The following is a 24,705-nucleotide window of genomic DNA, read 5'->3' as shown; positions in this document are numbered from 1 at the left end:
GTCCCACTAGCTGTGTCAGCTAGCCCTGCTCGTGGACAGCCCCGGACCGGTCTCCAGGGGGAGAGCTCGGAAGAGCAGGGCTTCCGGAGCTGTGTTCCCTGGATTCTGAGAGTCTCAGGCCTCCCACCTTGCAGCCAGGGCTTGGAGGACTCCAGCACTCAGGTGCTCCACGGATGGGCTTTGCCACCCTGATGCGGGAGGGCTTGTTGCCCGTTTCTTATGCCTCCACTTCATCACATGGAACACCTGAGGGCTGGTGATGACTTGTCCTGGTGTGGTCCCCACCACGTCTCAACATGCATAGCTCCTTCCTTGTGCAAACCCAACTTCCTCCAGCCCCTCTACCCACCCACCCACATCCATGCATAGGCACGTGCCTTCCCCATGTCGGTCATGGCAGCTCCACCCCCCTCGGGGTGCCGGCTGGAAACCCTGGATTCTGCATGCTTGTCTTTCTTAACCCCATTGGCTCTACCTAGAAGACATACACCTAGTCCCACACACGTCGTGCCCATGCACACTCCGACTCACCTGAGCCCTGCACAGCCCTCTGGTCCCCGCTCTACAGTTGAGGAAGGAGTGGCCATGCAGCTTGCCCTGCTCGTAGCTGCTCTCCCTGCCTCTCTCTGCTCCTTCGGAGTCTGCTCACGGGAGTCAGATCACATCACTCCTGCTCCCACCCTCACGGGCTCCCTTCTCACCCAGAGGAAGAGCCAACGTCATTGTCCTGAACTTGTAAACTCACAGGTGACCTGGCCCCTGACCTCATTCCCTACACCTCTGTCCTTCCAGCCACATCCCTCAACTCCTGCTTGTCCTGGGACACCCAAGGCTGCTCCCGCTCCAGGCCACCTGCCCTTGCTGCTCCTCTTTTCAGGAATATTCTTCTGTCACCTACCCGCATGGCTGCTCAGAGGCCAGCTGGTCAGAAAAGCCTTCCTTGCTGGCCCCACCACGGAGGGACAGCTCCCATAGCCAGCCTTCTCATGCCCCACCTGCCTGCCCTGCTTCCTTGTAACCTCATCTCCATACCGTCTGTGATGCATGGCTTGGCTGGTTCATTATCTGCTCGTCAGCCCCTAGTGTGTACAGCCCGTGAATGAGGGGGCAGTTTTTGGTTTATCTGTGTGCCTGGAACACACAGTAGAGCGTTGTTGGGTGAATGTTAGTAGACACTAGTAGGCATATTCCAGGCTGGTCCTTTAGAAAGGAGAATTCCCTCTCCTTGGGCTGACCCCTGGGCCCTCTCGCTCTTCCTGAAGCATTCACCTGTCACATGGGCGGTGGTTTTCCGCCTGCAGGAAAGTCCCACCTGCGCAGAGCCATCGCCCTCCACGAGGAGTCGGTGCGGGAGGCCAGCCTGTGCAGGAAGCTGCGCAACATCGAGGTGCTGCAGCAGGTGCTGTCTGCGGCACACCAGCGCTCCCGGCTCAAGTACGCCCAGCACCAAGAGGACGACGACATCCTGACCCTGATCGACGCTCCTGACGTTCTGTGTGAGTGACCCCGGCCGGCTGTCTGTGTGGGGTGCAGAGGCTGGGCGCTCAGCTGCACGCAGTCTGTATTTGCAGAGCTGGGTGAGCCCTTGCTGTGCGCTGGGTCCTGGAGGGCCGTAATGGGACCTGGGTGCTGCGCCTGCCCTGGAGTTTTCTCTTCCAATTCCCAAATCCAGGGTGTTCGTCCTCACCGACCCAGTGCATCACCTGCCTCCCCTCCTGCCCCTCGACTCTCCTCCCTTGGCGTCAGGACACCTGCCTTCCTGGTCCCATCCTCCAGCCCCTCCCCCCAGCCTGAGTGCTCTCACTCTTTTTTTTTTTTTTTTTTAAGTAAATTTATTTGCGAGGCAGTTACAGACACACAGAGGTCTTCCATCTGCTGGTTCACTCCCCAAATGGTTGCAGTGATTGGAGCTGAGCCAATCCGAAGCCAGGAGCCAGGAGCTTCTTCCGGGTTTCCCATATAGGTGCAGGGGCGCAAGCACTTGGGCCATCTTCCACTGCTTTCCTAGGCCATAGCATAGAGCTGGATTGGAAGAGGAGCAGCCCAGACTCGAACCGGCGCCCATATGGGATGCCGACACTGCAGGCGGAAGCGTAGCCTGCTACAGCACAGCGCCGGCCCCCGACTCTTCTTCTTGGTCAGTGCCACCCAGCCCCCCAGCATTTTCTAGGGGCCTGCTCTCTCTGGTATACTTTTTCCAAACCCCTCTCCATAGGATCTCCGGAACTTTTGGGTCATTCTAGTCAGGAGACCCCTTGATGTCCTTGTCTAAGTTCCCCAGCTCCCACATGTCCCATTGCCTTCTGGGAAATTGGAATTGACCTCTGGCTCCCTAGTTTGAAAGCTGAATGTGTTCCAATTCCCTCTCCTGGGTTTGCTCCTATCCTCCTTTTCTCCCTCTTAGGTCAGCACCTCCTCTAAGCCTCTCCCAGGTCTCATGTGCTCGGGAGTACAGTGGTGAACTCGGCAGTGTTTGCTGCCCTCGGGGAGGTGGGGGTCACTGCAGGGCCTCCCCCGTAGGTAGCTTTGCAGCGAGGCATGATTAGGGTCTTTCTGGAAATCAGGTGGAGGACAGAGGGCCGCCTGGTTGAGGGAACCCCCTTTGTCCAGAGCCCCTGAGGATACAGATCGAAAAAACAACCTAACTCTGTTTCTCATGCTGGGCGCTCACTGCACAGATGCCTTCCAACAAGAGTCTGCTGCGGGCCCCAGCTGGCTGTCCTGGAGTCTGATTCAGTTCTGGAGACAGCATCATGTCCCACAGGCGGTACACCCTGCCCCATGCCACCGGGTGTTCTACCTGTGCTTGTGACTGACGGGCTATGAATCGGGGTTCCTGTGATGCCCTCTCTGAGTTTGATTGATTTGCGGGAGCAGCTCCCAGGACCCGAGGAAACACACTCCTGGGACAGTAGTCCGGGGTCACACAGAGGAAGAGACACGTAGGGCACAGGGTGGGGGAAGCGTGTGCAGATTCCAGGCCCGCTGCAGTTGCACCCCCCTCCAGTAAGCTCCCTGTGTTCAGCTCTGCAGAAACTCTCTGAACTGTTTCCTGGGGGATTTTCGTGAAGACTTCGTCACACAAGCATGAGTGAAGCGTGGACAACTGTGTGGGAACGGGTTGGACAGAAGGGGTGTGGGCTAATGCTGCAGGGCCTATCGCTCCAGACTCCTCTTGGCCTCACAGTGCTAGCATTTCCTCCTGCCAGGTATAGGGTAGAACCTTCTGGAAGAACAAGGAAGATCTTAATGACTTTCTAGTGGCAAAGCTGGGTCAGAGCATCTTTATGGCCAGCACCCACCAAACAAAAAGGTGGAGCAAGATTACAGTTTCTGTGACCAGTTTTGGGGAAAGGAGACCCTTGGTTCTGTGGCCCACCTTGGAGGGGAGGTTCTGAGCCAGGAATGGTGGGCAAAACCTCCTCTCACCTCCTTCCTACGCCTTTGCTTCCATCTCTGGAGTTGCATCCTGATTTTCAGGGAACAGCTCTTTAGAGACAGCCCTGTTCAAGCTAGAATCCTAGACTCGATTTTAACAATGTTAGCCCAGCATTTGGGATCTGCCAGGTGCCACAGTTAGCACCATCTGTTTACAGAATCTCCCAGTGCTGAGGGAGGTACTGGCATTGACCTCATGTTAAAGGGAAGGAAATGAAGGCTTAGAGGGATCAACCTTCCTGCCACAGGGAACCAAACCAGCAGGTGTGAGCAGGAATGGCATTCATTTGCACCAAATGCCTGGTGCAGAGACATCAACCCCACAGAGGACGGGGCACACACAGCCCCAGTGGGAGATGAGGAGCCTGTCTGGGCCCAGCCTGCATCAAATGATTTCTAAGAAGCCACCGTCTGCAGTGCTAGCATCCCATATGGGTGCGAGTTCGAGTCCCAGCTGTTCCTCTTCCATCTAGCTCTCTGCTATGGCCTGGGGAAGCAGTAGAAGATGGCTCAAGTCCTTGGGCCCCTGCACCCATGTGTGAGACCTGGAAGAAGCTCCTGGCTCCTGGCTTCAGATTGGCTTGGCTCCAATCATTGCAACCATTTGGGGAGTGAACCAGTGGATGGAAGACCTTTCTCTCTGTGTCTCTCTCTCTCTGTAACTCTGCCTCTCAAATAAATAAATAAACCTTAAAGAAAATAATAAAAGAAACCACAGGGTCGTCTTGTAGGTCGAGGGCTATGATCTGCCTTGATGGTGCCACTCATCCTCTCCAAGGTTTCCTTTCTGTACTGCTGTTCTCGTGTAGTCTGCTGGTGCTGGCTATCTTTGTTAGACACTGATGGCCTTGTGGTTAGGGTGGGCCTGAGCCTGCCAGGGAGGTGCTGTGGGGGACAGAAAGCTGTCGCTGCATGTAACTTGGCAAACCCACTTCTCACTGTGAATCCCTCACATCACATGTGACTACTGCACATGGGAAGCGTGTTACACCCCAGGCCTGTGCATCGAGAGACAGAGAACTTCCATAATAGCCACGCCCAGAACACAGATTGCCTTACAGGGGGGTTTATGAGGGCCAAAGGAAATCCGCTGAATATCAGAAGCCTCTCTCACACGTGGAGAGGGTGTCTGATCGGCACGCCCATGTCCGAGCCCCAGGACGATGGCTTGTAGTCGGTGCCCAGGTGGAAGGTAGAGTCCACCCCAGCCAGGAGTTGGCAGCGCCCATCCTCTGTTCTAGATGTATCTAGACTGAGGGTGGGGAACCTTGATTCTGCGAGGGACCATTTGGATATTTACAACATCATTCACGTGCCGCACAAAATTACCGACTTAAAAATGAGCCTGCTGTAGGTGTATTGAATTTAGAGTCGTGCCTATGATTGCCTTGGCAGGGCCTGGCCCAGTGATTGCATGGGCCTTATGCAGGCTGCCTGTGGGCTGGGCGTTCCCTATCCCTGGTCTGGACCAAGGAGAAGGACAAAGGATACAGAACGTGCTGCTTCCTCCTCCTGGCAGAGGGGTGACTGTAGACCTGAGTTTTCAAGGCTCACTGTCAATCACAGAAACATTTATCCTTTCACTTCTAATCTTTTGCAGCTAAAACTGAGCAAGAGGTTGAAATGATATTGCCCCAGTTCTCCAAGTTGACAGTAACAGACTTCTTTCAAAAGCTGGTATGTTGCACGCTTATTTTGTGAACGGCCTAAGGGGAAAGCTCTTAAATTTTTGCAAATATGCTGTTTTAGCCCATCTGGGCTGCTGTTGCAAAATACTGTAATCAGGATGGCTTGTAAACAACAGAAGCTGCTCAGTGTTCCAGAGGCTGGGAAGGGCGGGATTGAGGCATTGGCAGGTTTGGTGTTTGGTGAGGGCCCGCTTTGTGGCTCACAGACGATGCCTTCTAGCCGTGACCTCATTTGGTAGAAGAGGCAAATCAGCTCCTGTGAGCCTCTTTTCCTTCTTTTTTTAAGATTTATTTATTTATTTGAAAGAGTTACAGAGAGGCAGAGGCAGAGATAGAGAGAGGGAGGGGTCTTCATCTGCTGGTTCATTCCCCAGATGGCCGTAACGGCTGGAGCTGCGCCAATCTGAAATCAGGAGCCAGGAGCTTCCTCCTGGTCTCCCATGTGGGTATCAGGGGCCCAAGGACTTGGGCCATCCTCTAATGCTTTCCCAGGCCATAGCAGAGAGCTGGATCGGAAGTGGAGCAGCTAGGATTCGAACTGGCACCCCTTTGGGATGCTGGCACTGTAGGCAGTGGCTTTATCTGCTGTGCCACAGCGCCAGTCCCCAAGCCTCTTTTCTAAAGGCACCTATCCCATTCATGAGGGCGAAACCTCATCACCTCTCAGAAGAACCCCCCTCTGCCCCACACCTCCTAGTAATCCTTGGTGATTAGATTTCAACGAAGGAATTTTGGAAGCAACACAGACATTCAGGCCATAGCACACATTGAAAGCTGTTTATGTATACGGATTATATTGTGGCAATGGATGTTCCTGTGTGGCTACTGAGCATGTACTACCGCAGATGCTGTCATTGTGATGTCTCTGAACAAGGCTGGGGGAGTCTTCAGGGACACTAAGCGGAAGTCCCTTAGCCTTCACCTGTCTGATTCGCCTCCAAGCCCTACACCTGATGATGCTGTCTTCCACAGGGCCCCCTGTCTGTGTTTTCAGCCAACAAGAGGTGGACGCCTCCTCGAACCATTCGCTTTACTGCAGAAGAAGGGGACCTGGGGTTCACCTTGAGAGGGAACGCCCCAGTTCAGGTCCACTTCCTGGATCCCCACTGCTCTGCCGCGGTAAGTGGTCAACTTGCTAGGTTGGGAGCCACGCCTGTTGATGGGCAGCATGACAGAGCTGGGCTGGGAAAATGCATAGCAAGCAGCCCAAGCATATGTATGTATGTGAGTGAGTGATTCTAGGGTTCGCCTGTGTTACAGGCCTGGCTTTATGCAAAAAGACTCATGAATACTGTGCCCAGAGAATAAAGGGTTAAGTTTTCCTTTCTCGAAGCAAATTTATGCAAACATCTACTTTGTTCATGAGTTGGGGAACTGATTCAGGGGATTTGAATGAACAAAACACTGAGCTTTATTTCAGTAGTACTTTTGGAGCGAGCGTTGTGACACAGCTGTTTAAGCCACCACTTGGGCTGCCCATCTTCTCTATCAGAGTGCCTGGGATCGAGTCCCACCTCTGCTTCTGCTTCCCATCCAGCTTCCTGCTAATATGCCTGGGAGGCAGCAGGTGCTGGCTCAAGTACAGTTCTGCCACCCACTCGGCAGAGCCAGATGGAGCTCCTGGCTTTGGCCTGGCCCAGCCCCAGCTGTCACAGCTGTTTGACGGAGTGAACCAGTGCATGGAGGATCTCTCTCTGTTGCTCTGCTTTTCATATATAGAAAGATGAAAAATCAACGAACATTTTTTTAAATTGTTGTTATTTTTTTGTAGCTGGCAGGAGCCAAGGAAGGAGACTATATTGTGTCTATTCAAGTTATGGATTGTAAGTGGCTGTCGGTGAGCGAGGTTATGAAACTGCTGAAGAGCTTTGGTGAGGAAGAGGTTGAGATGAAGGTCGTGAGCCTCCTGGACTCCACATCGTCCATGGTGAGTGGTGACAGAAGGTGGCGTGGGGTGACATCACTGTGAGTTCATCTGCTGAGGGCTTTGCCAGGCCCTCTGCCTCCAGCTGTGTAACCTGGGGCACACGCCCGACCTCCTCTAAGCTCTGTGGTCACTGGGATGTGCTCACCTTGAGCGAAGATTACAGACAAAGTAATTCATTGAGTTATCTTTCTGGCTAAATTCTGTTTAATTACCAAAGTAATACTCCTGATTTAAAAAAAAAAAGTTCAAATCCTATAGGAGCATGAAAGACGGGGTGTGAAAATCCCTCTCGTTACCCCGGAACTGTTTCTCGTGAGGTCGTCTTGGCAGGTGTTTGAACCCTCTGCAAGTTCATGTGCACAATTAGATCCCCTAATTCTTCCAAAGTGGGCAGAGTCTTGCCGTAGGTTCACTTCCGCACTTTGCCTCCCTTAAACATCTGTGTGCCGTACCCTAGGCACTGCCCTATTATTCATTCGGCAAATGTTGACCAAGTACCAGCTGTGTGCCAGACACCCTTAGGTTTTGGAGTTCCAGCCTAGACTAGACAGTCGAAGTCCCTGCCCCCATGAAGTAGACACTAAATAAACAAATAAATGGTTGTGATTTTTTTAATTAAGATTTATTTATTTATTTGAGAGGTAGGGTTACAGAAAGAGAGAGGGACAGAAAGGTTTTCCATCCACTGGTTCACTCCCCAACTGGTTGCAACAGCCGGAGCTGGGCCAGTCCAAAGCCAGGAGTCAGCTGCTTCCCCTGGGTCTCCCACACAAGTGCAGGGGCCCAAGGACTTGGGCCATCTTCTACTGGTTTTCCAGGCCATGGCAGAGAGCTGGATGGGCAGTAGAACAGCCAGGACTCAAACCAGTGCCCATATGGAATGCCAGCACCACAGGCAGAAGCTTAGCCCACTGTGCCACAGTACCAGCTCCATGGTTGTGATTTCGATGGGTGCATTAAGGAAGGAAAAAGTGATGTAGTAGGATGCCTGGGTCGGAATGGTGAGGAGGAAGGAGCCTACTGAAGAGGGCCCAGGAGTGCATCCTGGACAGTGGCACTGAGAGACCTTGGGGCAGGAGTAAGCTTCCGCTGGAGAGGCGGCAAGGAGGGCTTCCAGGGAGGGCAGCAGGAAGGGAGGTGAGAGGGAGGCAGGGTGCCACTGCCAGTGCTGGGCTTGGAGGCCGTTGAACTGTATAAGAACTGGGGCTGACACTGTGGCATAGCCGGTAAAGCCATCAGCTGTACTGTCAGCATCCCATATGGGTGCCTGTTCAAATCCTGGCTGCTCCACTTCCAATCCAGCTCTCTGCTATGGCCTGGGAAAGCCATAGAAGATGGCCTGAGTACTTAGGGCCCTGCCAGGAGACCTGCAAGTAGCTGCTGGCTTCAGCCTGGCCCAGTCCTGGTCATTGCGGCCATTTGGGGAGTGAAGAGGGTGAAAGATACCTCTCTCTCTCTGCCTCTGCCTCTGCCTCTCTGTAACTCTGCCTTTCAAATAAATAAATAAACCTTTAAAAAAGAAAAAAAAAAAAAAAGGAAGCAGGGGTCGGCTGTGTGGAGGCTGGCTATGAGGTTGTCCAGGCCAGTGCTTTTGATGGCTTAGAGTAGGAGTGGCAGAGAGAGCTGGATGCACCTGAGACGTATTGGGAGGGATTCATGGTGGGGATTTATGAATGCCTCACGCAAAAGGGTGGTAAACAGGGAGAGGCTGCCCCAGTACTTGGCCTGAACCCCTGCGTGGGTGGTGGCATTTGTTCATAATGGGAGGGGGGATGTGGGGGTGCAGACCAAAGGGGGAAGAAGGTGAAGGAGAGAGAGCTTTGGTATTTCAGGTGCCATCAGCCACCCCAGACGTCAATGTAAAGTTGGCTGTGGGGCGTTCAGGGAAGAGTTGAGTGGTAGAAATACGTATTTGAGAGTCATCAGCGTAGAGATGATGTTTAAAGCTGGGAAACCAAATGGAATCTCCTACTAGGGGCTGAGGGCTCAGTACTGAACGCTGAGGCACTCTCAGCTGGAAGAGGAGGGCTTCAGAGAGGTCAGCTACGCTGCTGAAATGGAGACCCTTCTGCAGCAAGAGTGGTCCCGCGTGTTGTATCCGGTGACCGGGTGGAGGAGGAGGGAGGCCATAGCTGGCAGCGGGACAGAAGGACACTTTGCAGGTAGAGGTAGCACCAGAGAGCAGGTTGGAGAGGGCTGGGGAGTGAATGGGTTGCAGGATTCGATTCCATGCATAGACAAGGCCCAGAATAGGCAAATCCACAGAGACAGATAGCAGATGGGCGATTGCCAAGGGCTGGGGCCCGGGGAATAGGGTGTGGGGAATAGCTGAAGGGAAGTGCTTTGGAATTAAGTAGTGGTCAGGGTTGTACAACTTAGCAAATTGAATTGTAGAACGTGGTTATTTTATGATATATGAATTATATATCTCAATTTTAAAAAATATTTGTTTTAATTTTTTTAAAGATTTTATTTATTTGAGAGGTACAATTACAGAAAGAGAGAGAAAGAGAAAGGTCTTCCATCTGATGGTTTACTCCCCAATTGGCTGCAACAGCTGGAGCTGCGCAGATCCAGATCCAGGAGCCAGGAGCTTCCTCCAGGTCTCCCACGCAGGTGCAGGGGCCCAAGGACTTGGGCCATCTTTCACTGCTTTCCCAGGCCACAGCAGAGACCTGGATTGGAAGAGGAACAGCTGGGACTCGAACCAGTGCCCATATGGGATGCCAGCGCTTCAGGCCAGGACGTTAACCTGCCGCGCCACAGCGCCGGCCTGTGTGTGTTTGTTTATTTTAAAAGATTTATTTATTTATTTGAAAGTCAGAGTTACATAGTGATGAAGGAGAGGCAGACACAGAGGTCTTCCACCCGCTGGTTCACTCCCCAATTGGCTGCAGCAGCCGGAGCTATGTCGATCTGAAGCCAGGAGCCAGGAGCTTCTTCCAGGTCTCCCACATGGGTGCAGGGTCCCAAGGACTTGGACCATCTTCTACTGCTTTCTCAGGTCCTAGCAGAGAGCTGGACTGGAAGTGGAGCAGTCAGATCTTGAACTGGCGCCCATATGGGATGCCGTCATTGCAGGCAGTGACTTTACCCACTATGCCACAGTGCTGGCCCCTGTTTGTTTATTTTAAGGGCAGAGTTACAGGGAGAGGGAGTTGTTCTGTCTGCTGGTTCACTCCCCAGATGACCTCAATGGCTGGGGTTGGGCCAGATCAAAACCAGGAGCCAGGATCATCTTCTGAGTCTCCCAAGTGGGTGGCAAGTGCCCAAACACTTTGGATATCTTCTACTGCTTTCCCAGGCACATTAGCTGGGAGCTGGTTTGGAAGAGAAGCAGCTGGGACTAGAACCAGCACCCATATGGGATACTGTCATTGCAGGAGTTGGCTTAACCTACTTTGCCACAACATTAGTCCCCTATATCTCAACTTTTTTTAAAAAAAAGAAGATACAGAGGCTGAGGAACGTGCAGAGCATCTTGGGAGAAAGGATCATAATTAATGGAGTGTCCAGACTAGTGATTCGTGGTCCCAACCAGAAAGGGAAAAGTTTGTTTGGAGGTTAAATAGAAGAGCTGCTGTGTGGCCTGATGGGCTCTGCACAGGGCACAGCCAGGGGCAGGCTCCCTTCACAGAGCAGCCTCTGGCCTGCAGAGATCCGCAGCTGTCTGTCCTGGAACCAGGCTAGCATGGAGCATGGAGGCAGCCGAGGAGTCTACGCTCGCACTGCCTGGATTTGAACCCTGGCTTTCCATGTGGTGTGACCCTGGGCAAGTGTTGGGCAGCTCTGTTCAGGGCAATGGGGACAACCATACCTGTCTCCCAGGGTTGTCACCAGGGCGCACGGAGCTGTTTATGAAAAGCCCTTCTGGCCGGCGCCGCGGCTCACTAGTCTAATCCTCCACCTAGTGGCGCCGGCACACCGGGTTCTAGTCCTGGTTGGGGCGCCGGATTCTGTCCCGGTTGCCCCTCTTCCAGGCCAGCTCTCTGCTGTGGCCCGGGAGTGCAGTGGTGGAGGGCCCAAGTGCTTGGGCCCTGCACCCCATGGGAGACCAGGAGAAGCACCTGGCTCCTGGCTTTGGATCAGCGCGATGTGCCGGCCGCAGCGGCCATTGGAGGGTGAACCAACGGCAAAAAAAAAAAAAAAAAAAAAAAAGAAGACCTTTCTCTCTGTCTCTCTCTCTCACTGTCCACTCTGCCTGTCAAAAAAAAAAAAAAACAAAAAAAAAAAAACAAAAAAAAAAACCCTTATGCCTGCGCCTGGCACGGAATACGTTTGGATTTGTGTGAAACGTTATCATGATGATTGTTGTGGTTACCCTTTTCACCCAGGGGATTGCAATCGTGATGATTGAGGGCTGTTTTAGCTGCTGGAGGCTTTTCTTCAGGCATAGTCGAGTCGTGAGAGCAAGCGCAGCCCCGTGCCCTGGCTGAATGCTTGACCTGCTGCCCCTCCCTGTCTTGACTTCGGTGCAACCCCTGGTACCCATCCACGGCTCACATTTTGCAAACTCCTGGAATTGGGCCCTGGCTGCCATTAACAAGCCGTGTGTGACCTTCAGGTTCATACCATCCCAGGGCCTTGATTTCCTTATCCACGGAGTTTTAAGAGCTGGATTAGTGCCGTAGTCTGGGCCTGGCTCCCTGAAGCCCTCAGAATTCCAGAGAGGTGCCCCAAGAAGATACGAGGACTGGATGGGTGTTGAGAGCAGAAGTGAAGGGAGGGAAAGAAGGGAAGATTCATGAAGGGGAGCAGAGGCTTCGGGAGGACCACGAGGGTCCTGGGAGGCAGAGGAGGATGAAGGCAGGCAGGGTTTTCATAGGAGGTGGGGTGGCCTGTGTGCATAGTGCCTGCGTAGGGACCGCAGCAAGCTGTGTGCTGCTGGGAAGGTCTTTGAGGCGGGAATGCAGGAGCTGGGTGGGGAGAGGAAGTAGAATCAGGCACGCAGGAGGGCTTGGTCTTGGGGGCGGATGTGATGAAGCAGGAGGCCAGGACTGAGGAGGGAATGTGGGCAGCTTGAGAAGTGAGAGTCCAAGGTCAGCAGCTGGGCAGAGAGGAAACACTTACAAGGGAGACGCAGGAGTGCCAGGTAGTGGGGTGCCTGGTAAGAGGTTCGAAGTCAGGGTTAGAATTGGAAGGGAAGCCATAAATATCCCGGAGCAGTGAGCTGCTGTTTGCACACAGGTGTGGGGCAGGGGAGGCACAGGGCAGGGTTTAACAGGAGTTGACATCTTGCCAGCAGAATATGGCAGGGAATTGAGGGTGTTTTCAAAGGAGTGGTTCTAATGATACACAACACTGAGCAGGTTAAGGCTGGAACAGTATACCTGCTCAGATCTCCCTCCAGGATGGTTTATTCTTGGTTTCAGTGATCGTGTGTGTGCCCTGGAAAACCAGGTGGGGTTAAGGGTCAGTTTTGCAGGAAAGGGAGGGTCGTCTTCATGCAGAGGAACCAAACTCTAAGGGGCATCACGATGGATCACCCCTCCTTTATTGTCATGTAGCTTCAATTCCTCCTCCGGAGATGTATTTGGGAACGATGTAGCCCACCACTTGGGATATATCCTATGTATGTTCTAGAAACTGCCTGATCTTCCTGCTTAATAAACATTTGGTGAAGGAAACAATCTCAGTGTTAGGCCAATATTAGAAGCAAATTACAACTTCACAAAGAAGTGTTTAAAACTCAGGTTTCCTCAGATTTCCCATTTGAGCCCCATGTCCATAATTCTTTCTGAGTTTGCAGAGAATATTGAGTGGGGGCCTTCCAGCTGGGGAAGATGAGAAAGTTCTATAGATGGTGCTAGTGTTTGCACATCAGTGTGCATGTGCTTAAATGCTGCTGAACTGTGCACTGAAAATAGCTAACATGCCACGTTTCATGCATTTTGTCACAACTATTTTTACAAAAGGGGGAAAAGTTACTATCTGCACCATGGCTCTGTATCATCTTTAAAGAGAATGAACTTGGGGCTGGCGTTGTGGTGTAGCACCTAAAGCCACTGCCTGCGATGCTGGCATCCCATATGAGCACCAGTTCCTATCCTGGCTGCTCCACTTCTGATCCAGCTCCGCTAATGGCCTGGGAAAAGCACTGGAAGATGGCCCAAGTGTTTGGGCCAGTGCCACCCATGTGGAAGACCTGGGTGAAGCTCTTGGTACCTGGCCTCAGCCTGGGCCTGCATTTTCTGTTGCTGCCATTTGGGGAGTGAATCCAGCAAATGGAAGATCTCTTTCTCTCTCTGCCACTCTGCCTTTCAAATCAATCAATCAATCAATCTTTATAAAAGAGGAAGAGAAATGCTCTTATATACTTATGTTCTTGTATATACCTATTATCTCTAGAAGTAACACAATTGTTACTGGAACGGCCTGGAAGCAACTGTGGGCAGGGCACTGCTGTCCACTGTGTTTTCATTACTATGTACGGACATACTTCACAGCATTCGTGGGAAATGGAATTAAAAGTTTTGGTGTAAAAAGTTTTGGAGCCATGCATAGTTTTTTCCTAGGACACATCTTTCAGGGCATTTTTAAAGGCCCATTCTACTTAGGTTTCAAAATGTTTTGCACCAAAACAAACATCTTTTAATCCCATTTTTTTTTTTAAAGATTTATTTGAAAGTCAGTTACACAGCGCAAGTGTGCTTCCATCCACTGGTTCCCTCCCCAAATGGCTGCAGAGGCTGGGGCTGGGCCAGGAGTTAGTAGCTTCCTCTTGATCACCCACATAGGTGCAGGGGCCCTAGCACTTGGGCCATCCTCTGCTGCTTTCCCAGGTGCATCAGCAGGGAGCAGGACAGGAAGTGAAACAGCCAGAGCTTGAACCAGTGCAGCTACTATGCCACAGCATTTAATCCCATTTTACACAAATTTTTTGAAGTCCTAAAATATAAGTAGCAACCACTTGAGTTCCAGAATTAGCTCCACCTAATTTATAAGAGGTCCTGTAAGCGTAGAACATGAGCCTCAGACTCTGCGATGATGTATTGGGTAGCCTGGAGTCATCCATTGCCCTTTCTCTCTTTTCTACATGCAGCATAGTAAATGTGCCACATACTCCGTGGGAATGCAGAAGACTTACTCCATGATCTGCTTAGCCATAGAGGATGATGATAAAACTGACAAAACCAAGAAAATCTCAAAGAAGCTTTCCTTTTTGAGTTGGGGCACCAACAAGAACAGACAGAAGTCAGCCAGCACCCTGTGCCTCCCGTCTGTTGGGGTCGCCAGGCCTCAAGGCAAAAAGAAGCTCCCCGCTCCCTTCAGCCTCCTCAACTCCGACAGCTTTCTCTACTAACACAGGGAAAGCAGGCGGCAGACCCGAAGCGTCTCCAGCGCCGACGCGGCCTTCAAATCAGTGCCATGACGGAAAATGTCAGAATGTTCTCAAATCTCATTTTTCTGTGTAAACTTGCATTTGACGTGTTTTTATGAAGGAAGGTAACAAGAAACCTCTAGAAATTTGTGGAAAACAAACTTATTTGACGAACATTATATTGCTGCAAGTTATTTATTATGTCTTGTAAATAGGCTAGTGTTGAGATTGACTGTTTTTTATGGTTACAGTTAAGACTCGTGGTCCCTGTCAGTTGGATTGGGGTTACCTGTGTTAGCACTGTTTGCCACACTTTCCAGGTTTGGGTAATAATCATTCCTCAACCTAGAACTCAAATGACCCCTGACTGAAGGTAGGTCAAAGGACTCTAACAATAGACTAAATGAGTGGTTACTAAAAGCTGTTCCAATGAGCTGCTTAATTGGTCATCATTAACCTAAAATGACAGATGTTACTGTTATTTCTATATTATATGAATGCTATTTCCAGATAGTCTAGTGCCAAATTTGTCTAGTTAAATATAAAATTTAGGAACGGCTTTTCTTCTAAAGTTCGGTGTCATTCAAGAGTTGCTAACACAGTGGCAGTGTTAGGTGAAGATGCTGTCTACAAGGTAGATAATATACTGTTTGATACTCAAAACATTCTTCATTTTGTTTAAAGTAGAAAGTACATAATTGTATATTTTAAGTGTTGGGTAAAAAAGTAGTTTTGCATTTTATAAGGTAAAGATGTAAATGATTCAAGTGTAAAGCTCTATTTGGCTTTTAAACATGACATTCTTACCTACTGATTTCTCTTGCTATACGTTGGATGATACTGTGACTCTAGTAAGATTCACTGTTGACATAGTACAACTTACATAGGTAAAAAATATAGCATTGAAATCTAACTTTAAGAATGAGGATTTAAATATTTTCTGTTGTGCAATATCTTAAGGGAAGTAGCTGCCTTTGGGCAAGTGCAGCCATGGCTCCTGGGTCGTGTTTGTGTAAGTATTTAAATAAACACATTCATTTACTTAAGTGAACATTTGACTTTTACTTTACTTTCTCTGCTTGTTTCAAATAATTTCTATCCTAATGCACACAGAGCAAATGAGCTTTGAAGTTATGTCATCTTTAATTTTTTGAAGGGGAAATTGTACCATTTGATCCCTAGCCCAGGGCTCCCCTCACTGGACACAGCTGGCTCTTTTTCTTGTGTATCCTCCCACTGTCAGGCCATACATAAACAAACATTATTTTTTTCTTCACACACATCAATTTTGCATCTTTAAATGGGAACTCCACGTTTTCTGTGTTCAGGAGACATGCCCAGTGATTATAAACAAACCCTATTGTTACTTAAAAAAAAAACAAACAGGGAGGAGCGAGCTGCTGTACAATTGTTTATTTATATTGGCAGCAGCCCCCAGAGCCCTGGACAGCAGCTGTGACACAGGAACAAGAGACTGGCAGTACACAGTGCTCCATTGTAGGTTTCTTTCCTCTTAGCTGGTCACACCCACCACCTGAACTTTCCACAAGACCTTTCTGTGATAGATGCAGGTCAAGGTCACTCATTACAATCTGCCCTAATTCATCTTTTGCTGAGCATGGAAGTCCCTGACTCCCTCAGGAAACTCAGGCCCCTTTGGTCTTAGTACAAAGAGGGCAGTGCCAGCTCTGGCCCACTGACATGACTGAGCCCGGACAGCAAAGGCAGGACACTTCACAGGCTCGCTCCAGCTGGCAGTGACAGCAGTCTTTTGTTTAATTGTTTATTTCTTTGAAAGGCCGAGGAAGAGAGACCTTGCATCTGCTGGTCCACTCTCCCAAATACCTGGCAATAGCCAGGGTTGGGCCAGGCTAAAGCCAAGAGCCAGGAACTCCATGTGGGTGACAGGAACCCAAGTACGTGGGCCATCTTCTGCCTCCCAGGCACAATGGCATGGAGTGGCTGGGACGCACACCACGCATTCCAATATAAGATTTGGGCCTCCCAAGTGCAGGCTTAACCTGCTATGCCACAACGCCTGCCCCTTCCTCTTGGTTTTTAAGTATGAAAACAAGATCCCATTCTTCGTGATCTAAAGGATTAAACTTGGCCAGCTGTCACCTGGCCTGTGTGAAGAAGGCGTGGATCTGCTGTGCTACGGCTTGTCCGACGACTGGCTCCAGTTCTGGGATGGAAGCGTTACTCAGTTGTTGCAGAGTTGGAAACTTCTGAAGCAGAAGGGGAGCTTTGACCTTCCCAACTCCCGGGATCTGCTGCACAGTTCGAAGGAGGTGCGGCTCGGAGAGCTGAGTCCGTTTCTTCCTAAGAAAAGGGTTCTTACTGGGCTCTTTGGTTTGCTCTTGAACCTGAGTTGGAAATTAAAATAAAAGCACATGAGCGCCCTCTGGAGGGCTGGCAGTTTTCTTAAAGTCTGGTTCAGCTAGACCTAAACCAGTTAAGGCCTGACTATTCTTATAGACCAAGTTCTCAGACATCAGCAAAAGTGTTGAAAGATCAAGCATATGACTACACAAAGAGCAAGATAAAAATGGGTAGTTTAAAAAAAAAAACCCAAGTTTTCACAATGTTTAGGATACAACTACTCGGAGGAATCCAAATACTTTCCATAGATCATTTGGGTTACACAAGACAAGTGGATAAAGACTTGAACTCGATCTGCTTCATGGAGGGCCTGCAAGAAACTGCCAAAGGAGCAACTGTTTTCAGTGAGTGGTGGTACACAAAGCTGATAAAGCTATTTAGGGACGGTAGGGACCGTGAAGCAAGGGGCATGGTAGTGAGGGATCTATGAGCCACACAAGGTTGCCTGCATTTCCAATTTGATTTCCAACTCAAGCTGCACACCAGAGGGGAAATTTAAAACACACAACTGATGCTCAGGTTGTCCCTACCTCCTCCGCTGATCTAATTTTTTAATTGGCCAGAAAGGAAAGCTCATCTATCATGATTTTTTTTAAAGCTCCCCAGAGGGGCCGGCACTGTGGCTCAGTGGGTTAAAGCCCTAGCCTGAAGCACTGGCATCCCATATGGGCGCCGGTTCTAGTCCCGGCTGCTCCTCTTCGATCCAGCTCTCTGCTGTGGCCTGGGAAAGCAGTAGAGGATGGCCCAAGTCCTTGGGCCCCTGCACCCACGTGGGAGACCTAGAAGCTCCTGGCTCCAGGCTTTGGATTGGCGCAGCTCGGGCCGTTGCAGCCAATTGGGGAGTGAACCAGAGGAATGGAAGACCTCTCTCTCTGTAACTCTTTCAAATAAATAAAATAAATCTTTAGAATTTCCTGGGGAGCTTTTTTTTTTTTTTTTTAATGTGTGAAAAATCAGGCAATCAGAGAACCAGGTTTTTTTTGTTCATTGACGTTCAATGAAGGACATGTGGGTGGGGAGGAGGCAAAGTAGCTGCCAGGGGACATTTTCAGCAGCCTAAGAGCAGGACGGTGAATCATGGCAGTAATCAGGGTCTGGGAGTCTAAATCAGGTTAACTCATCTGCTCCGTGACACACTTCCCTTGGCGGGGGCAGGGGTGGGGGTGTGTGCAAGCCCAGCTGGCCACAGAGGCAGCTTCTGAGCTTCCAAGTCCTCAAAGCGATTTTAGACGCTAACATGGCGGATGCCATGGGCTGGATTGATGGGTTGCAACTATAGCAGGGGCAGAGCTAGCGTACAGGTGAGCTGAGAATCTGCAGGAGCGAGGGCAGCAATACAGGAGCAGGAAGGGATACTTACTAACTGGACAATGAGGCAGGACGCTTCCATCTGGCTGGCCACGGGAAGCAACACCATCCCAAGGTCCAGCACAGTAAACTTCTGTATGGCCGAGAAGTACTGTTCGCTCATCTGTGTTTTCTCAACTATCACAATCCCTTGTAGGTTATTGGACTGCAAAGAAAAAAAAAAGACAGCAGTCCGCTTGGTAACAAGATGCCTTTGGAGGTGGAGAAAGCTATGGCTTTGTGTTTGGATTGGCCAGTGCTTTCATAGCAATTATTCCAAGGGATGGAGGGGTAAGCATACAAATGAAATGTTGTTTCTTTCAGTTCAGTACTTACATTTCTAACCCGAACAAGCCTCTTTCTGTAGCCGTTTCCTGCCACCAAATCAGCTTCGGTGATATAAAGAATGCAAGATCTGTTAGACAGGTAAAAATCTACCGGTGCCAGGCCATCCTCAAAAACGAGCTTAATTTTCCCTTAAAATACAGACCAGAAAATGAGTTCCATGAAGTCTGGGAGAAAAGGCGCAACAGGGAGCAGCGCGCTTCAGCGCGTGGGGAGCCCACTCACCTTGCACCTCCTGCGCCAGCTGCGACCCCCGCCATTTCTCACTCGCCACCACGTGCCCAAGAGGCACGTGCACAGGACCTGGGTCGCCGGGGGGCTTCCCTTCCATCGGTGGTCTCGCTCTAACGCCGGCAATGCAGGTGGCACTTAAGCGCACACAGCCCCGCGTCCCGTTGAACGCCAAGCCCTCTGTGGCAGGATCTCCTCTGCAGAGTATTCTTTCAAAACCTGAATTATTAGCGTAAGAACCAACAAATTCCTGCCCCAGTGCCCGCCTTTCCTCACTTTTGTGACTTGCCTGGCCCCGGACGCGCCCACTAGGCCCGCGCTTCGGATCTTCATTCTAGTCCAGGGCCCGTGCGGAGCCGGCGGGACCCGCCTCCTCCTCCCAGTCTGGGGGCTCCTGTACCACCCGAGGCCGCGCCACTTCCGTGTACGTCAGCAGCGCTCGCCCAGTTTTTCATCCTGCCCGCCCTCCGCCCCCTGCAACGTGGGATAGGCTGTGGCGCCAGGGATGGACACCTGAGCAGGCCAATTAGAGAACAGACAGTTCAGCCGCCTCCCGCACTGGTGGGATTTGAACGGGACGCGCTGGTTGCCAAGAGCGACGGGTGTGGGAGTAACCCGGGAGCTGATTGGTTCAGGAGGAAACAGAGCCATTGGCCGACGGGGTTTTTGCGAGGTCTGGTGTGAAGAGAAAGCGTCGGGAGCTCGGCTGGAGTAGTGCGGGCTCCTGGCTGTGGAGGGACTTCTCTCGTAGGCTCAACCCCGGGCTGGCCGCCGCCCCGCAGCAGGCATGTTCCCGGGATTTCGGAGAGGCCGCCAGGACCAGTTTGTGAGTAAATCCTCGCGCGTCCCGCGCCTGGGTTCGCGGTGCCGGGAACTGAGGGGCGAGGGCAGGAGCGGTTGGGATGTGGCCTGTGATGGAGGCCAGGCGGCGGCTGAGGAGAGGGATTTTCAGTCAGGAAGCCCTGAGTTTTCGTGGTCCGGGGTGGGCCGCGGTCGCACGGGAATCCCTCTGTCTGCCGGGCGAGCTCGCTCCTGCTCCGCTGCTCAGTGTCCCTGCTGGGCAGTCGTTCGTGGTTCCTTGCCCTGCCACCCGCCACGTCCACTCCTCGAGCGGCCCCACCCTGGCCTCCAGCATCTCCCTGGATTGGGTTCTTAGCGCCTCGCTAGTTCCTCCGCGTTCACGTTCTGCCTCGGTGCCAAAGGCGTCCTTTAGAGTGCTGATCTGCCCGTGCTGCCTTAGCGCGCAGTGTTGCCAGCATCAGCACCACCACACACGTGCCCCCCAACCACTTGTACTCCCAGTCCCATTCCCTGAGCACCTCTCCTTTCTTACCCTTTGATGCAGGGGGCTGACTTCAGAAATCCGTTAACTTCCTCCCCTGCCACCTGTTGAGCCTACCAGTCTTTTTTTTTTTTTTTTTTTTTTTTTTTTTTTTTTTTTTGACAGGCAGAGTGGACAGTGAGAGAGAGAGACAGACAGAGAGAAAGGTCTTCCTTTGCCGTTGGTTCACCCTCCAATGGCCGCCGCGGCCGGCGCAATGCGCTGATCCGATGGCAGGAGCCAGGTGCTTCTCCTGGTCTCCCTGTTTTTTTAACCACCCGTGGATCCCCCGACCCTAACTTAGGCACACAGCACGCTGTAGAACATCACTTGGGCACCTTTTGGGGAGCTATGATTTGCTGCAGCCGTCCAGCATCTCCGGGAAGGATCTTACAGCATATCGCGAGCCTTGGAAAATATCAAAATTCAGGTTTTGAAATACTGCTTCTACTGAATAGGTGTTGCCTTCACACCACTGTTGAAAAGTCAGAGGGCAGGCATTTCTTCTGGTGGTTAGGACGCCAGTGGGGTCCCACAGCAGAATGCCTGAGTTTGATGCTCATCTCTGGACTCCAGCTTCACACTAATGTGGATCCAGGGAGGCAGCAGGGATGGCTCGAGTGATTATGTTCCTGCTGCCTGCATGGGAGACCTGGGTTGGGTTCCTGACTCTCAGCTTTTGTCCTAACTAGGGGCTATTGCCAGCATTTGGGGAGTAAGCCAGGAGATGGGAGCGCTTTATCTCCCTCCCTCTCTTCCATTCTGCTTCACAAATAAATGAATTAATCATTTTTTAAAAGATGCATTTAAAAACACATATCCTAAGTTGAACCATTGTAAGCGGGTTCCATCTGTAATTACTGGGGGAGTTGGCCAGAGGATTAGCTTTTTTTAAATTTTTTTTTTTTTTTTGACAGGCAGAGTTAGACAGAGAGAGAGAGAGAGACAGAGAGAAAGGTCTTCCTTTTCCATTGGTTCACCACCAAATGGCCGCTATATCGGGCACGCTGCGCCAATCCAAAGCCAGGAGCCAGGTGCTTCTTCCTGGTCTCCCATGTGGGTGCAGGGCACAAGCACTTGGGCCATTGTCCACTGCACTCCCTGGCCACAGCAGAGAGCTGGACTGGAAGAGGAGCAACCTGGACAGAATCCGGCGCCCCAACCGGGACTAGAACCCGCGATGCCGGCGCTGCAGGCAGAGGATTAGCCTAGTGAGCCGTGGTGCCGGCCCAGAGGATTAGCTTTTGGGGAGTAAGTACAGAAAGAGAATTTCAGCTGGAGAGTGCAGCATATACTGAGGCCTGGTAAAGAATGAATTATTTGCTTTTAGGAAAAGGAAGGCAATTCTGAGTGCTAAGGCATCGGGAAGATGCGCAGGAATAAAGAGGGGAGCAAGAGATGACTGTGGATCCATTGGTAGGAAGCAAGCAGTAGAGACTTTCTGTGACATGCTGGACCATTTTCCTGTCATCGGGGGCGTGACGCTGCCCACTCTGGAATCAGAGCCCTTCAGAGCCTGTCATTATGGCTGCCCCCTCCCAGATGTGTCTGCACGCCAGTGCGCTGGAGTGGGTGCTGCCTCCAGGAGCACTGGCACCAACGTCTTGCCCCATTCCCTTCTTCATGTTATTCCCTCTTCTTAGAGTACTTTTCCATCACATTTCCAAGTGAGAGCAGTGGTTGTCTTGGAAGTCCCAGTCTAAGTGCCTGTGGGTTTTCCTCCAAGGTGAACATTTGAGGTCTCCTTGCTGGTCCCCAGATATGAAGGAGCCCTTCCCTCCTTCGACAACAATATATTTTTTTTTAATTTTTAAATTTTTTTTTAAATTTTTTTTGACAGGCAGAGTGGACAGTGAGAGAGAGAGAGAGAAGGGTCTTCCTTTGCTGTTGGTTCACCCTCCAATGGCCGCCGCGGCCAGCGCACTGTGCTGATCCGAAGCCAGGAGCCAGGTGCTTCTCTTGGGCTCCCATGCGGGTGCAGGGCCCAAGCACTTGGGCCATGCCCCACTGCCCTCCCAGGCCACAGCAGAGAGCTGGCCTGGAAGAGGGGCAACTGGGACAGAATCCGGCGCCCCAACCAGGACTAGAACCCGGTGTGCTGGCGCCGCAGGCGGTGGATTAGCCTATTGAGCCTCGGTGCCAGCCAACATTTTGTTTTTACCTCTCCTTTGGCACTTCCCAGAATTCAATGCTCCATTTGGGTGGTTTTCCCCAGTACTCTACCTCAAGGAAGACGACTGGCTTTCTTCATGGTTCTCATGGTGTTCTGCCTCTAGTGGGGTGAAGAATGCTTGGTGCCCAGAAATGAAGATTGGGCTAACCTCAGAATCCTCCAAGAGCCTCCCAGTTATCTAAAGCATGTGCTGGGACTCCCATTGTGTGTCATTGCCTGAATCCTTGAGAATCTTGATTAAGTCTCTGCCAGGTGTGGGTTAGGGTGTCAGGCCTGAGTTCCAGGCCTAGTAACTGAAGAAAGAAAGCAGCCTGCTTCTCAGGAAGTCTCCCTGCCCTGCAGAGGGAGGCACATGAGACATCACTGGGGACAGTGCTGGGGGATGAGTGGATAGGCTAGAGGGTGACCCTAGGGAGTGGTCAGGGAAGCTGCTCCGCGCATGGAGGGCCAAAGGGGCCCCACAGTGCTGCTCCCTGGGTGGCTTGCTTGTCTGGCCAGATGGGGACTGAGGGTGTTAGGGAGTAGTGGGGCTCCTCAGATGGCTGGATCCCTGAGTGGACAGTGCGGTGATCCTAGGGGAGGGTGGTGGTGGCAGGACCCAGGTGATTCTTCTCCATCCCAGTGACCTCTGCTAATTTCATCTGTGCAGAAACACATCATCCATGGCCTTCTCCCTGCAGCCAGCATCGCCCCAAAGCCAGCTGTGCCCCGCACACCTCCTCCCCGCAGCCCCAACCCGTCTCCAGAGAGACAAAGGTGAGTCCCAGAGGAGCAGCACTGTACCTGCCACCAAGCCCTGGATCCTGCAACTGTTTGAACTGTCTACACAGTTACATATAGGGTAGTTAGAATCCTGTGTGTTGAGTTTTGTACCACAGTCCTGTAATGTACACTTACATGGGTTTGAGATTCTCACATTGCACAATTGAATGTAATTAATATATTTCAAAATATGAGCAGTCAGGCCCAAGTGTTCAGGTTAATAGTGCTTTAAAGTGAATTTTGAGTTGGTGCACATAATTTTCTTTAAACACAAGTCTGCCTTTTCCAGGAACTGCTTTGGGCAGGGAGAAAGAGCCCCTTCACTGCTCTCACCTGGATTCCCCATCCTCAGGTGCTCCCAACCCACCACCAGCTGACTCATTCCTAGATGTACCTGAGAGCCCTGCTGTGCCTTCCATGACTTTAGACACAGGAGAATTTTAGACTATTTTTAAGCCATTAAACGTTGGACAATGGGCAGACATTCAGCCTATTGGTTAAGACCCCCACGTGCCACATTGAAGTGCCGGGATTTAATTCCCAGTTCCTGCTCCTGCCGCCAGCTTCCTGCCAGCAGAGACCCTAGGAGGCAGTGATGTATGGCTCAAGTAGTGGGTTCCTCTACCCCCATGGGAGACTGGACTGCACTTCCTGCTCCCAGGAGCAGTTGCAGACATTTGAAGAGTGAACCAGCAGATGGGAGCGCTCTCTCTGCTTCCAAAATAAATTTTTAAAAAAATTAAAAAAAATTTTTTTAAAAACTTAAACATTGCCAACAGTGAATGAGAGCTAACTTTATTTAGGAGTGATACCTCCTTGCCTGTGTTTTGGTAACCCTTGTATGCCTTCTGATAACAAACACTCTGAAATACCTTAGGGTTTGTTTCTTTCTTCAGTAGGAGCTTGGTAACTGGAAGAGCTGTTTGGGGATGTTTATTTTGTGTGAAGTACTCTGGAACCTGCTTGAGAAACATTGTTTCATTTCATCCTCTCAGTGACCCCATGGGAGAAGTCCTCCTGTCACCTCTGTTTTGGGTCACATGTGAGGCTCAAGTGTTAGTAACTGGTCCCCAGTGGCCTTGCTGTGACACAAATATGAGTCGATCCAGCAATTCAGTGTTTGTGTGAGCAACATTTTGTTTTTTTTCAGATTTATTTGTTTGAAAGACAGAGTAAGAGAGAGAGAGAGAGGGAGAGAGAGAGAGAGGTCCTCTATCTGCTGGTTCACTCCCCAAATGGCCACAACTACCAGGTCTGGGCCAGGCTGAAGCCAGGAGCCAGGAACTCCATCCTGGTTTCCCATGTGAATGGTGAGGGCCCAAGTACTTCAGACATCTTCCACTGCTTTCCTGGAAGTGGAGCAAGCCAGACTCACACTGGCAGGCTTCACAAGCAGTGGCTTAACCTACCGCACCGCCACGTCGGCTCCTGCTGTTGTCGTTGGTTTTAATTCTGTATGTAGAAACTCCATAATATGGTGTTATTGTTTGTGCATTAGTTAGTCACTTAGCATTCTAAAAGTAGTTTTAGTGAGGTAACTTGTGTAATTAACTATTTAAAGTGCATAATTTGACAAGTTTTGATATATCCTTATACCTGTGAAACTATTATCACAATCAAGATATTAAATGTATCCATCGTTCCCAAAAGATTCCTTGTGCCTTTTGGCAGTTCTTTCCTTCCACCTTTCTCTGCCATTTCACTTTCACCTGATTTCTGTCGCTGTATATTAGTTTGTATTTTCTAGAATTTTATGTAACTGATAATCAT

At 50.9% G+C, this 24,705-nt stretch overlaps 3 protein-coding genes across 6 annotated transcripts in view; 2 read left to right on the top strand and 1 right to left on the bottom strand.

The window, feature by feature from the left end:
* Positions 1-15,425, top strand: part of RHPN2 (rhophilin Rho GTPase binding protein 2) — a 63,168-nt gene extending 47,743 nt beyond the window's left edge. Inside the window, exons 11-15 of the mRNA XM_008257269.4 lie at positions 1,302-1,496; positions 5,039-5,115; positions 6,099-6,245; positions 6,898-7,053; positions 14,096-15,425. Of these exons, the coding sequence (XP_008255491.1) occupies positions 1,302-1,496; positions 5,039-5,115; positions 6,099-6,245; positions 6,898-7,053; positions 14,096-14,356 (836 nt within the window). The 3' untranslated portion in view covers positions 14,357-15,425. The remainder of the gene's footprint in view (positions 1-1,301; positions 1,497-5,038; positions 5,116-6,098; positions 6,246-6,897; positions 7,054-14,095) is intronic.
* On the bottom strand, positions 15,417-19,141 carry FAAP24 (FA core complex associated protein 24). 3 transcript variants are annotated; one of them, XM_002711510.5, is made up of 4 exons: positions 18,674-19,141; positions 18,440-18,579; positions 18,117-18,269; positions 15,417-16,740 (listed from the first exon to the last, which is right to left on the bottom strand). In XM_002711510.5, the coding sequence occupies exons 1-4, from the start codon at positions 18,777-18,779 to the stop codon at positions 16,492-16,494; spliced, it is 648 nt and encodes a 215-aa protein (XP_002711556.1). In that variant the 5' UTR covers positions 18,780-19,141; the 3' UTR covers positions 15,417-16,491. The 3 variants fall into 3 exon arrangements, with proteins under 3 accessions (XP_002711556.1, XP_008255490.1, XP_017197702.1); XM_008257268.4 differs by having other exon boundaries at positions 15,499-16,740; positions 18,440-18,492; positions 18,674-19,114; XM_017342213.3 differs by lacking the exon at positions 18,440-18,579 and having other exon boundaries at positions 15,773-16,740; positions 18,674-18,807.
* Positions 19,142-19,327: 186 nt separating this feature from the next.
* CEP89 (centrosomal protein 89) overlaps positions 19,328-24,705 on the top strand; it is an 80,459-nt gene continuing 75,081 nt past the window's right edge. For both annotated transcript variants that reach the window (XM_008257267.4, XM_070062014.1), the window contains exons 1-2: positions 19,328-19,505; positions 22,823-22,929. In XM_008257267.4, the coding sequence (XP_008255489.1) occupies positions 19,467-19,505; positions 22,823-22,929 (146 nt within the window). In that variant the 5' untranslated portion in view covers positions 19,328-19,466. The remainder of the gene's footprint in view (positions 19,506-22,822; positions 22,930-24,705) is intronic.

This window comes from Oryctolagus cuniculus, chromosome 18, assembly GCF_964237555.1.
Source record: "Oryctolagus cuniculus chromosome 18, mOryCun1.1, whole genome shotgun sequence".
Classification (NCBI taxonomy): domain Eukaryota; kingdom Metazoa; phylum Chordata; class Mammalia; order Lagomorpha; family Leporidae; genus Oryctolagus; species Oryctolagus cuniculus.
Note: the sequence above shows the minus strand (reverse complement) of the source record. Positions and strands in the feature narration are given on the sequence as shown.